This window comes from Culex quinquefasciatus, chromosome 2 (assembly GCF_015732765.1).
Source record: "Culex quinquefasciatus strain JHB chromosome 2, VPISU_Cqui_1.0_pri_paternal, whole genome shotgun sequence".
Taxonomy (NCBI): Eukaryota; Metazoa; Arthropoda; class Insecta; order Diptera; family Culicidae; genus Culex; species Culex quinquefasciatus.
In genome coordinates, this window is record NC_051862.1 from 189,752,801 (window position 1) to 189,767,259 (window position 14,459).

The window sequence follows — 14,459 nt, forward strand, 5'->3', positions numbered from 1 at the left end:
AAAATCTCTACACTGAAATCAATTGAATTTCAACTTCACCGACTCAATATCATCACTATCAACTAAGAAACTTCTAGCTCTAACTCTAGGGAACGTTGCAAAACTCTGGCTGCTGGCACGCTTCATAAAATATATTATTTTGCAAATTTTGCAAAACAGATGCCGAACGAAAAAGGTCAATCAAAGAAATTCATTAGCAATAGTAGGAAAATAAAATATAAAATTATAAATTCTGCTGAAGGCATTGTTTGCTCCAATTAAAATAAAATATTTAAATTTCTATTCGCAAAAAATACTTGTTTTTTTTTTAATAAATCAAAAATCGACCTAAAAAAAGGAAAGGCATGAATGGTTGGCACTTACGACCCTGTATCGTTCGGCAACGCCAGTACGCTATCCGAAAGGCGTCCCAAAATTCCTGATTTCCGCGCAAGGTTTAGATTTGTTTTTGTTTTCGTGGATGATTTTGGTATTTCGATATGGTTTTGCGCGGATTAGGTTTTGTACAGCGCGCGCGTTTTTGGTTATTCAACAAACGCGTGAAAGTTTAGGTGAAAAAGTTTGAAAAGATTATTTGAGGTTGAAGAGAGTAAAAGAACGTTGTGAAGAATGCTAGTGATAAAGTATTAACGGCACGTATTTACACATTATAAAGAGAAACTGCTGTAAATATTGGTATTTTTTTAATGAAACGTTAATAGAAAATTTAGTAAAAAGAGAGAGAAAGAGAAGTGTGGAGACTCAGAGGAGCATTGGGAGGTTGGAGTTCTTCGGTTTTCGGGGCAGGTAGGGATGCTTGGAGGTAATTTGTGGTGGATCGGCTTCGGGATGTTGATGCTTTGTGCATTTGTGTGCGCGGTCAGTGCACGCTTGAGATGTGAATTTTGGATTTTGAGCTTTTTTGAGTTGTTGCTGTTGATGTGTTGTTTGGTGTGGTGGTTTGAGCTGTGCTTGTGGCAGTTGTTGTTTGGCGAGTTCTTGACGCTATGGAAATTGTACAGTGTGAGGTGGACTTGGGAGCGCAAGAAGAAGAACAAGAAAAAGTGGTGGGGGAGAGGGGAGGTTTGGATCTTACCTTTTTCAGCGTGCTCGGCGGTACCTGGAGGTGGACTTTCTGGGCGCACAGCGACTGCAGCAGGGTGATTCCGTCGGCGCGGTTATGGCAGTATCGGTGTTCCCACGCGTCCAGCAATCGGTTGTAGTACCGAGGGTGTTCGGTAAAGCCGATGTAGCGGTGGCTGTTGGGCGCTGGAAGGATCCGTTCCAGCGGGGCACTTCTGGCAAGTTCGTCTTCGGCGAGCAGCAAACATCGCACGTCGTCCGGGGTCAGCTCGTCGAGGATAGGGCTGAGATACTGGAAAGAAAGTCTCTTTTTAGAATAATTTTTTCAAAATAAAAATTATTCTGAACTAACGTCTTCCCTGCCCACGTCCTTTTGGATGAACTGGTTGTGTTTCACTCGCTCGACCTTCGACAGGGCGGTCACGTAGATGCGCTTGTCGAAGCACAGCGGACCAGCCAGGCCTTGGCTGGCGAGGATTTCTTTCTGCTCCGCCTGCGGTATCCTGGGAGGAACCTGTGAACACAAATAATATTTAACAAGGAGAACCTTACAATAAACGTTCCAGCAAACCCACCTGATACATGGCGGTGTTGAGCAACGCCTTCACGAGCGGACCTTTCACGTGGGCGTCCAGCGTGGACGCGGAATGGAGGGACGGTGATATGTTGACTTCCAGCAGCCACGGCACGAGCTCGGAGTCGAGCAGGACGTCGATGCCGAACAGTTCGTAGCAGTTGTACCGATTGCCCACGTTCAGCTTGGACATGGCGTGGATGGGACCTTCGCCGGCGAGTACCGTTCGCAGGACCAGGTTCCGAAGCGCTCCCCACAGTCGGTCGGTGTTGACGCCCTTTTCGTTGAAGTACGTCCACAGGGATTTGATGGTCCACTTGTGGCCCTGGCAGGCGTCCGCGTCCTCGTTGGCGCTGTACTTGTCGGACAGCTTGTTAATACTGTAGTTGGTTAAATGCATGTATCGATCGCTGAGCGTATCCGACTTTTCGCTGTACTTGACGGAAGCGAACCGGGCAAGTCCGTCGGTGTGCATGTAAACGCGCAGCGGGTTGATCGACGTAACGAGCACGTACAGCCGCAGGTCAAACTTGCTTCCGTTGATGAGCAGCGGCCGCTCGACGTATCGCTGCACGATCAGTGGCTTCCGCTTGGGGATTTGGGACCACCGGTTGACGACCTTGATCCCCGTTCCTCGCGCCGACGCCGGTGGCTTGATGATCCACTTGCAGCCCCGCTGACTGTACCGGGGCCACATCTGACGCAGCAGCTTCAAATCTTGAGGTATGATGTACGTGCGCGGCATGAACCCGAACTCCTTCTTGCCGTGGCGGTTCATCTGCGTCTGCAGGTTGCGCCACACTCGATCTTTGCGCCCGATTTGGAAGCTTCCCGGCAGGTGGTTGAACTTTTGATACGGCCGGAGCGTCTTAAAGCAGGGGCTCTTCATGTGCTTGCCCCAGATGCCGACCCAGTCGTTGGTTTCTGAAACCGTCGATTGTTAGTGAAATGATTTTGAAAACAATTAAAAAGAACTTACTTTTGAGCAACCGGAACCCGCTGTTGAGCAGCACTTTACGCACCACGATCGGCGTAATCAGCGTCATCTTCCACTTGAGCACTTTGTGAATGGCCGGCGGCATCGGCGGTCCCTTTTCCTCGTGCGTCGAGAACGTGATGTAGGGTGGCACGTAGGCGAATAAACTGGGAGCGAGCGGTCCCTCCGGGGGGCAACCGCCGTGCACGCAACCGATCGAGGTCACCGGTCCGCGAATCGATGGCGATGGCGACGGGGAGGTCGAGTTGGACTTGGCACGAGCCTGGTACGCTGCGAGATGGGTTTGGTAGTTGTCCTCGGAGTCGGTGATGGACCCGTTCAGCACTTCGTCGTCTTCGGGAAGGACATCGTCGTCGTCGAGGTCGTCCTCTTCGCCGTCGCACTCGTCGTCCAGGTCGTCTTCTGCCAGATCCGAGTGGCCGATGGTTTCCGTGTCGAGGTCTTGTGTGTGCACAGACTCGCCACCGCTCGTGCCGGTCGACATTCCGGACGGAGTTGGTGAGGTAGTTCCCGGTTTGAGAAGGAGCAGCGGAGGCGAGACCGATTTGCGACCCATGTTGGCGGCAACGACTCCGCCGGAGGCTACGATGGCCGAGACGGACGTCGGGGCGGATTTTAGGCTGGATTTGTAGATGTTGACCGTGGAGCCGTTTCGGGTGCGAACCGTTTTTGTAGCCCGCGCTCCGTTGACGGCGTTCTGGGCCGCTTTAGTTACCTTACGTTTTTGAAGCGATGCCGCCGCTCGGTTGACAGCTTCGTCAAGGCTGGCTGTGTCGTTGGCGTTCAGGATTTTAGAAGGGGGTGAATCTTTCGAGTTGATTGAGGAACACATCGCTTCTAGGGCTTCGTCAGCTTCTAAGGTTGGGGAAATTGTGTCGCGGGTTCGCTTCAGAGATACGTCCCGAACCTGGTCCCGGTGGGCACTCCAACCGGAGTAGGTTCTACCACTGCCAAACACGGTCGGACTGGTGTAGATCTCATGCGGTTCCGACTCACTTCGTGCTCGCATTTTCCGACGGTCCATCCGAGGGTTGAAAGAGCTTTCGAGGTTCCGCGCAAAGCGCGACTCGAGTTGTCGCTCACCTGCGATGTAGTACCCATTCCGGCGATCCTTCCTATAACCATCCAGATCGCTCAGATAGACGTCCTTCGCGTTGACTCCGTTCTGGATGACGTTCTCCTTTGCGCTGTTGATGGTGATGCTGGGCAACAGATCCGACTGCTTCCGACCATTGCCCTGCAAGCTGAACGACTCGATCAGCAGCGTTGGAACCTCACCACCTCGTGCTCTGCTGTGACCATGACCCTGCTGGAGACGCGACTTGCCGCTCTTCACCTCGTGGTACATCATCGGCGCCATGGGAAGACTTTCACTCCAAGATTCGCTGCGACACCGCCTTCGCATGGTGACTTTCTGGGGCGCAATTGTTGCTACTGACGATGGCGATGCTCCGTTCGTCGCCGTTGAAGACTGATGCCACTGCCGGGAGTTGCTGCGGAGCTGTTGTGTCTGGCCGGGACTGCTGCCGTTTTGCTGCTTAAAGTCCATCACGGTGGCGAATTTCGTCGTTATCTGGAACGAAGAAGAATGTCACCCCCTTGTTAGTCTCAGTGTGAGAGCACATTTTTATTTGCGCAGAACGCAATTAGACGGCGGATTATTACATAGTGGAAACACTCGTAGCACAAATATAACAACGCGGAGATTATTTTAAGAACGACTGCCCTCATCGTCGTAGCGCAGGGAAGAGAGGTGAAAGAAGGCACTTTGGAGCTGCTTAGCTGATGATGCATCCACCGATGGGGAGCACGTTGTTCATTCTACTAAGCCCGGAGTGTGACTTATTCGTGACCAGACAAACCACACTGATGTGGCGCTCTATGAACGACTGTGGGCCGCGCACCGCCAAGAGCAATTCGCGAAACGCAGTTACGACAAAGTGCTCTCCATTTTTTACGCACCGCCTTTGCTTTCCCACTGACTGTATAGGTATGTATCGCGCTCTGTCTCTATACTGTTAGCTTCGAAAAGGCCAAACTGTACCACACCACTGTAGGCCGCTTGGCATCGTGTCGATCAAACTCTTCGAACTCACAAAGCACCTGGAGACCCTTTTGCCAGCACGTTCGAAGTACCCGGTACTAACCTGAAGGCGCAACCCAACTCTGCGGACTTGAAATTTGACAGTCGAATCGCAGGTCGCCAACAAAATTAATCACGTTCTTATCCCACCAGACCAGCACACACACACACACACACTCAGGCGTGGACCGTTTTATTTCCGTTCTCTCTGGCGCTCTCTGCGAGATTTGTTTTATTCCCAGAATCTTGTTTTTATTATTTGGCTTCGGTAAAAGCGCGTGTTTGAACCAACACACCTGGGCACCGTCGGGGTGATGGTGTGTTGGCTGGCGCGTGAGCTGAGAACGTTGTTGTTGTGGCGAGTTGGCACAACACATTGCTGGAACGGTGTTCAATGAAGAAGGCAAGTGGCTCGAAGCCCGGTAGACTTGGGAGGGAAGGAAAACGTTCTCATTGATGGTCAATCAGGCTGACGACTGTGGGTCAATGAAAAAGTTTTGCGGAAATAATGAGCTGTGAGAAAGCTGAAATTCGTTTTCGTTTTACGGAGCAAGGTGGGGGACGCGGCCTCAAGTCAATCCAAGTCCGGTTTCTTGTGGAAAAAAGGGTAGTGGTCGAACTAGTATTGCATACAAAATGAACACCACCGGAAGATATAGGGGATCGGGAGGGGGAAGGTGAAAGAAAATTAGTGTGGGTGTGAGTAGTAAGAACTTGGATGACATGAGCAGTTACGTTAATCTAACTTCTAACTAAAACTGAATAAAGGAAATATGAAATTATTATTTAATCTAAAACTAATTTGAGATTTATACAAAGGGAACCTATGATGTATTTCAAATTTAAAGGAAATCAAATAAATTTACTGGGAAATGAAAGATGAAAACTAACTTGTCAAGGGCATTTTTTCTGGGCATCGTCCTGTCGCGTCCGTCAGTAGTCTTGTCGTACATTGCAACTAACTTTAATTTAACTGATCATTTATGTCCAATTATTCATTTCAGAAAACTAACTAACTTGAATCAACAACCTCAACTTAACTGTCTGAAAGTAACTTGAATCTCAAATCCCCGAAATTTTAATTACAAAGCCAAACATTTCTTTACCTATTTGTTAAACCTGTCTTGCTGCTTCCAAAAACAATAAACATTAATGAAACGTTCATATTTTACAAGTTGAACACTCTTTGTTAATACGACTATTTCGTGCCTTCTATTTCATTAGGGCACACAAGCTTTGCAAACAAGAGTGTATCCCTATCATACCTTATGTAAACTATCATTTGAGTGAAAGAGACACAATCCTGTTCACACCTGTGTGTCCTTTTGAAATGTTAGGCTCTATTTGATCGTCAAAACTCCAATAGATCCTCGATTCGCAACAATGGTCGATACAACCATAATCCGAAAACCGTTAGTTCAACAGATTAACGAATTTTGTCCGATATCATTTAATTATTGATTGATCGAGACTCTATGGATTTTTTCACAATTCAAAATTGGTAGTATACCACTTCAATTGGAATCAGAGATTCTGATAGTATTACTAAACTGGCTTACACATTCACAGCAAAAAATCCGATGGTAAAATCGCATGCAAAAGCATGCACATCACCTTTGTGAGCAAAAGCATGTAATATTGTATGCGAAAACGTGTACATAATAAGCATGTACAAAAGAAAAATAAATTAATGTTGCACACCCCAAAAATAACATCAATCTGTTGAGAGTCATATCCCGATTACCAAGTCCGCGCCCCAACCGTCTTGGCTATCTCACCGTCTTGTAAATGATGAGTCCAATGCCGATGTACTAGTAGGTTTTCCGTACGTCGTATACTGAATTAGCTGCATACGATGTATGGGGAACATACAGCTACATCGGTGTTGATCCAGCTAACTTCACAGCGGCGAGATAGCCGAGGTGGTTGGGGCGCGGACTAGGTAATCTGGATATAACTCTTAACAGATTGATGTTATTTTTGGGGTGTACTAAATTTATTTATTTTTCTTTTGTATATGCTTTTTATGTACACTTTTTCGCATACAATATTACATGCTTTTGCTCACAAAGGTGATATGCATGCTTTTGCATGCGATTTTACACAGATTTTTTTTACTGTGTAACTGGAGTCTGGAATAATTATTTATTGTGGACAGCAACACTGCGCTGAGTGGAGTTCAATCCGCACACTCACAACGCCGCCGGGCTCTCAGCTGACAGCAAGGCTGTCTGTTTTGTGACGCTGTCAAGCGCATCAATGTCATTTTAATATGTTGTTCAATTTGTTTATCTTGTTCGTTTCGTCAATAAAGTAAGCCGCATGTGTTTTAGCGCGTAGTAATTATGATGTTTTTATTGTGTTCCGTGTGGAATTGTCCGTCCAAGTGAGTGGGACGTGGTCCGGAGTGGACCGCACATCAGGACACAAAATTATTGTTATTATTAAACAACCTAAAAAAGTTACAAAAAAAAACTAACTATTCCTCCCCATTATCAAACAGATTTAATCCTGTTCCTAACAGATTTAAAAAAAAAGAATATTGAGATTCAAATAAATAAAAATCAATATCTTGCAATTTTACATATAATAAAAGCTGTGATTTCTATCAACACAAGTATATAAATATAAAATAAATGTGTGATATGTATCAACATCGGAAACCATCTTTGCAATTAGCCCTGAAACGACGGCAACGTCTGGCTCCATCTCCAGGGAATGAGCTGTGAGAAAGCTGAAATTCCATAAAATCTAATGATTTGAACACAGATTCAAAACACTGGTTCTACACTTCATGTACATTGTACAAACGTTATGAAACTCAATATAAATTTAAAAAATCTCAAATTTGTAATCATGATTTAATCTTTATAAGAATTACAATCCAGACTCGTTTTTCCGCATTTTCCAAATATTTCATGACCGCTATTTGGCCTTCATCTTGGATTTAAAAAATTCTGAATCAATTGGGGTCAGAATCACACATAAAACGACGATAATTTTGTTTGTGGTTCTGTTATCCGAAGTGATTTTTTTACTAGGCTGGATTGAATTTGGATTGAATTACAGTTCAGACTCGTTTATCCGAAACCCTTGGCAAAATTTCACTTCGGATATGTAATCAAAACTTCTGATAATCGAATCACGAAAAAAACCCTTGAACTACTCTAAAGTGATTTAGAATTTTTAAATCCAAGATGGCGGCCAAAATGGCGATGATGAAATATTGAAAAAATGTTTTTTTTTTTTTTTTCAGTGCATTCTAATGCATTAATATTTACGGGACCATCCAAAAACCACGTGGACACACTTTTGTCAATAGAAAAAATATCTATAGTGCATGGACAATCGCCGTTTGTGTTTTTAAAATGTGTAACATATTTTCGTTTCAATTTACTATTATTTTTGAACCTAATTCGAATAATTAATTAAAAAATTACACCAGAAAACAAAATTTTCTATGTGAAATATATTTCAAAATTGGATTGTTGGTTATAAATGTACAAAAGAAACTTAAAATTGATGTTTTATCAGTTTTGACTGTGTTTTCAACAATTGAAGTATTTTTTTTTTTGAGAAACAAAATTAAATTTATTTTTTGCAAATTTTTCAAAGTTTATGTCGCCCCCATAAAATTGGTCCTAAAAATCAGGGGGTAAATATTTTTTTCAAAAAACCTGAAAATTTTAATGTAAATAGAAGTCTAATTCACGGAAAACAATCTAAAACGCCGTATTATGCAATAATAACCATAGTTAGCTGTTTGGGCTCGTTTGAAAATATTTTGAACTTTTATTACTTTTTTCATTCAAATGTTAAACCGTGCAAATTTTAAAATTATTATTTTTTTCAAATTTTCCTACACTGTTAAAATTTTTAGTATATTTGGAATCATTTTCATATATTTTTTTAGAATATTGGAATTAAGATGCAAAGCATGACAAAAGTATTTTTCGTAAAAAATATCCTAAACAATGATTTTCTTTTATAAAATAATAATGACAAAACAACAGCAATCATGCCTTATTAAAACTAGGATTTTTTTTTATTGTTGTGTGTAAGAAACTTTGACTTTAAACATATTTGCTACAACCAAAGTTTTAACGATTTCATGTTTTTCAGTGCAATCGAAAAAAAAAATCAAAATCCAAATAAATAAAGTTTTCTTAATCCATAAGATTGGGAACCCTTGGCATCAAGTTTATATGACGCGTTCTTTTATTAAGTAACACAAAAATTTGGATGTTCGGACTACCTCGCCCAATTTCCATACAAATTATAATTTTTTTCGCGTTTCCGGAATACACACTTTGAATTTATTTTTTTCGGAGTAACATTTGATTTTCCGCTTGAATGTTATTAACTATCAAGATAAGTGTCAAACTCTAAAACAGTATAGAAAAGTATTACTTTTTGAACTCTAGTAGCACTGAAAGGGATGCTGAAAAGTACTTTTCAATACTGATATTTATGGCGATAAAAAGCAGGCCGTTGACTTTTGACTGATCTTTATGTCACATTTTGAATAGCTACAGAAAATCGGATTTCATCAAGTTTTACTTACTTCCCTTTGTCGTAGAGGGCATAATTTCTGGAGTTTTTTTTTTGAAAAGGTCTAATAAACCAAATTTTCAGTGTTTGCTCTTTGGCTGTTTTTCAATACCCCTGACTCAAGGCGGTTTCAAAAACACCCAAAAAGCAAAAAAAAAATGAAAAAATGGTTTATTAAACCTTTTACAAAAAAAACTCCAGATTGCATCCCATCAAAGCTCATTAAAGCATCCATTTCGGAATGAAGGTTTATATGATTTAAAATAATCTTACTTAAAGTAATTTCGTATTCTATTAAAAAATAAGTTACTCAATAACAATTTGTTACGCATTTTTTTTAAACTGCGTTCCAATTAGAACCTCAGCCCACAGTTAACTGAATCAAGAATCCTGCGATGGCAACAACCGCACTCGATTCAAACCTACACGTATGGTGCTCATGAGACTTGGTGAGAGCGTCTGATGAGAAACATATACAACAATAAAAAACCCAATCCATTGTACAACTACTGAATGAAAATGTGCGTCTGCTCGCGATAGTGGCGAGATTACGATTGAACAACAACAAAAGCGCGACTTTCTCACATCGAAAGAGAGATAAAGAGAGAATCGGACACAAAATGTTATTGTTGTTGAGAAGAGTCAACAAGCGATTCTCGCTCCCATGTGCCTTCGACGTGTTGGTGATAACGATGGGGCAAAATTTTGAAATCATTCAATTCAACAACCACAACAATCGTGGCTCATCAATGGATGAGTAATATAGTTGAAATGTTAGAATACATTGTAATTAAATCTATGAAATTAAAAAAAAAAATCACAATTTCAAGCCACTTGCTCGGAAATTTTGAAGCTTGTACTTGAAAAAATGATCCGATTTTATTTTTCAACATTTTCAAATCTTATTCTAGGAGAGATGGCGTATGTGTGTTATACACATGCTTGATAAACTGACATTCGTCTTTGTGGTGTGTGTTAAAGCTAGACCTGTTATCAAACACGTTTCCCGTATCACTTCAACTACACGCGTTTACAGTGCGGTTTAAAAGTTTTTAGCCACGTGCTCCATTAGTGTCACGAGGCAAGTTCAAGGTCTCGCCACTTTTCAAAATTGCCGGGAGAAATTCGATCTTTTCCTTTCCCCACTAAACTTTGCGGCCTGGTAACAAAATAACCAGTCAGCCAGCCATCAGTGGCCATTAGGACTAAAAATATCTCCACGCGTCCGTTCGTGGCCAGCCAGGAATGTTCCGCGTTACCGGTTATTTCGAAAGCAGGGGGAGGAGGTATTTGCGACACATCAATCGAGAATGAGTTTTTTTATTTTCTTCTTCGTCAGTTTTTCCACCGGGTTGCGTCTCGGCGGCATGGAAAATGTGACTAAGCCGAACGCGTTTTTCAGGGCCACCAGCACCTCTTTGGGTGGTGATTTTGTTTTATTTTTCTTTATAAATATTTGAAGTGTGGTGCGTAGGTGGAATGTTTCTGTGGAAATGCCAGCGAAAAGTGATTTATTGAGAGTTGTGGAATATTTCGTCGTGCGATGAGAAGGTGTTGCTTGTTGTTTATTTAGAATGAAAACATGATTTTTCACTTTCAATTTAGTTTTTTGATTTTAAAAATTTTATTTTGATATTTGAATTTTATATTTTTCCTTATTTTTACATTGATTTCGATAAAAAAAATTATTGCTGGTACAAGTTCACAATTGAATAATTTTCAATTTAATTTTGAGGCAATTCTCAATGGCTCAAACTTAAATTTGATGGCATCATTCAAAAACATACGAGATATGAAAATTCAAAAACAACAGCTTCAAAACAGAAAAAAAACGAGAGCCACGCAACCTAATAATAGTGTTGACCAAATCGATTCATAATTGAGGTAAAGAGTCGCTTAGTTGGTGTGAAAGACAAAGGCAGATTTTTAAAAAGTTTATTAAAAATAATCATAAAAATTATGTTTCTGATTTGAATTCAACTTTTCATTTCAAATATCCGTAACCTAGAACATATTTTACATAGAAATTTTTGGTTTTTTTAATTCTAATATTAAGGTCGTTGCAAATATTTTTCAAAGTTAATCTCCCCTCCTTCATAATCGGTTCGAAAAACCAGGGGGCAAAAACTAATATTTTCAAAAAACTTCAAAATTTTAAAGGAAATAGAAGTCTAACCAACTGAAAACAATTAGAAATGCATTTTCCTGCGTTTACAATCACATTTAGCATGTCTGGGATCGATCAAAAATATTTTCAATTTTTTGTGGAATTCCAATGTACAGCACAACAAAAAGTTTTTTTTTCGGCGAAAAAAAAATCTCTCCAATACTTGGATATTTTGAAAACTGATGATTGCAAAACAACTGGGCAGGTGTAAAATGCACTTTAGAACACTTTTCTCATTCAAATCTGGAGACCATGACTTCTTATTTCAATTTTTATATGTTTTTGCCCCACCCCCCTCGACCCCGACCAGAGTCGAGGGACATAAACTTCAAAAAATATTTGAAATTGCCTAAGATTTTTCATATTTTTTTATGGAGGTGAACGATCATTCACAAAGCTTCGTTTTTGGTGAAGTTTCAAGAAGTATCGCGCGCCTCCTTTGACGGAAAATTTTAAAATCGATTCAAAATTCCAAGGTAAAATATTTTTTAGGTCAAGGATATTTGAAAAGGAACCATTCTTTGTGAAACGACAGTCTTAATTTTAAAATTTTAAAATTATTTTTTAAGGAATTATGTATCAATTTTTTGACATTGAAAATTTAAGTTTCTGATTTAGCGGCATTTGAAAATAGAGGCAATTGGGATTCGACCGTTTAGGCCGATGCAAATATTTAAAAAAGTTTTTGTCCCTCGGCCCTAACCGAGGTCAAGGGGGCAAAAAATAAAAAAATATAAAAATTTAAATAACAAGCCATAGTCTTCACATTTAAATGAAAAAAGTGTTTTAAAATGCATTTTACACTAGTTCAGTTGTTTTGCAATCTCTAGTTTTCAAAAAATCTAAGATCTGACAAAAACAAAAATTGTATCGAAAAAAAAAGATTTTGCATCGAAAATTTTCAAAAAATCTTAAGATTTTTTAATATAGAGCAGTTCTCTACGGAATCGGTATTTTTTGTTTAATTTTAATTTTTGTATTTTTTAATCTGGCTGAAACTTTTTTGGTGCCTTCGGTATGCCCAAAGAAGCCATTTTGCATCATTAGTTTGTCCATATAATTTTCCATACAAATTTGGCAGCTGTCCATACAAAAATTATATGTGAAAATTCAAAAATATGTATCTTTTGAAGAAATTTTTTGATCGATTTGGTGTCTTCGGCAAAGTTGTAGGTATGGATATGGACTACACTGAAAAAAAATGATACACGGTAAAAAAATTTGGTGATTTTTTATTTAACTTTTTGTCACTAAAACCTGATTTGCAAAAAAACACTATTTTTATTTTTTTAATTTTTTGATATGTTTTAGAGGACATACAATGCCAACTTTTCAGAAATTTCCAGAATGGGCAAAAAATCTTTGACCGAGTTATGATTTTTTGAATCAATACAGATTTTTTCAAAAATCGAAATATTGGTCGCAAAAATGTTTCAACTTCATTTTTCGATGTAAAATCGAATTTGCAATCAAAAAGTAGTTTTCAAGTTATAACCATTTTTAGGTAACATTTTTGAAAATAGTCACAGTTTTTCAGGGGGGGGGGCGACAAAAACTTTTAAAAATATTTGTACCAGCCTTATAAAAATAAATAAAAGGCCAATTATAAAAAACCAACCAATTTTTTCTGTGATTTTTTTTTAAATTCACTAAAATTGAAAATATTTTAAAACGAACTCAAGCATGTTAAAAATGATTATAAATGCAGGATTGCAGGAAAATGCATTTTATAATATTTTTTTTTTAATTTCAGCTGCACTCAAATTTTCGCCAAGGCAATGCTGTAGAGCAACGATTAGATTTTATAAAAAAATATAAATCACTATAGCCTAGTTCAGGGGTCATTACTTAATTTTTTGTTTTTCCGAAGTGAAATTTTTCCGAGGCCTTCGGATAATCGAGTCTGGACTGTACAAAAAAATCAACAGAAAATGTAATGAAATCAGTACAAGTTCTAAATATTTTGACACAAAATAATTCAATAACAACATAAAGAGACCCATTTCCCTTCTAATAATAACATTATCGCTTCACAAATTGGATTCCCACCACTTTGCGGAAGCCCCTTAAAGCACATGTCGCAATCGCGCCAAATTTTCCCCCGTCAAAAATTGTAAACATACAAATACAATCTTATCTCGCCATCAGACGTCACACCTAGAACCCACGTTTCGTTCGTGTCAAGATCGTGACAACGAAATTCGCGCGTATCTTTTTTTATGTTTGTCGCCATGCTGGTTTTATGTATTGTTGTTGTTCATCCACCTTCACTTTAGCAGCACATTGAGAGATTTTGCACGCGCACACAATGAAACACAATTCGAGAGAACGTTCTTGAGGGTCGTCGCGAAAAACAGAGCGAAATCGCAAGGAGAAAAAACGCAGGAAACGGTGACGTCTGCACCTCTCAAGTCACGTCTTGTGAGACATTTTCCATTTCCCCTCACATCATCAGCGGGTGACAAATTTTCCTCGAATTTGCTTGTAATGGCCACCCGCCCACTCGCGCGCTGTCACCAGCCAGATTTTCACCTGTAACAGCGTCAATAATCCGATGACTAATTTTCCCCAGCCAAGCTTTCTGAGTGGCTGCTAATTGGCAGGCGAATTATGTCAGGTGTAATTGGAATATTTTAGGTTTTTCTTTCCTTTTATTTTATGGGTCTATTTTTGACACTGGAAATTAATCCAAAATTTTCCTACACCCTCGTTAAGAAAGTTTTATTTAGGACGAATTCACATTTCTGTGGAATTACTCACTCCAAATATCGCACAAACAAGGGAGCACTTTAGCAAAATTTCCTCACACTAATTTCAACAACAAAACGAAGGCGTCCATCCAAGCAAAAATATCACAATTCACTGCAAAATAGTCATAACTGCTCAACTGCACACAGTCACAGAAAATTTTCGTTTGTTGTCCGTGGCACAAAGTGCACGTTCGTTCATCAACGCCGACGACGACAATGAAAGAGTGCACACACACACACACCATCGCCGCCGCCATCATCTATAATGGCGCTCT

The 14,459-nt window shown here is 40.1% G+C and overlaps 1 protein-coding gene across 10 annotated transcripts in view; it reads right to left on the reverse strand.

Annotated features, from left to right (window-relative positions):
- LOC6054392 (tubulin polyglutamylase TTLL4) overlaps window positions 1–14,459 on the reverse strand; it is a 48,284-nt gene that overhangs the window by 7,335 nt on the left and 26,490 nt on the right. For 7 of the 10 annotated variants that reach the window (XM_038251282.1, XM_038251281.1, XM_038251279.1 and 4 more), the window contains 4 exons: window positions 2,616–4,206; window positions 1,638–2,560; window positions 1,415–1,576; window positions 1,076–1,354 (listed from right to left, as the gene is read on the reverse strand). In XM_038251282.1, coding sequence (XP_038107210.1) covers window positions 1,076–1,354; window positions 1,415–1,576; window positions 1,638–2,560; window positions 2,616–4,182 — 2,931 coding nt within the window. In that variant the 5' untranslated portion in view covers window positions 4,183–4,206. Of the gene's footprint in view, window positions 1–1,075; window positions 1,355–1,414; window positions 1,577–1,637; window positions 2,561–2,615; window positions 4,207–4,298; window positions 4,518–4,780; window positions 4,921–14,194; window positions 14,334–14,459 lie in introns of those variants that run through there. The other 3 variants (XM_038251284.1, XM_038251283.1, XM_038251275.1) reach the window with 3 other exon arrangements.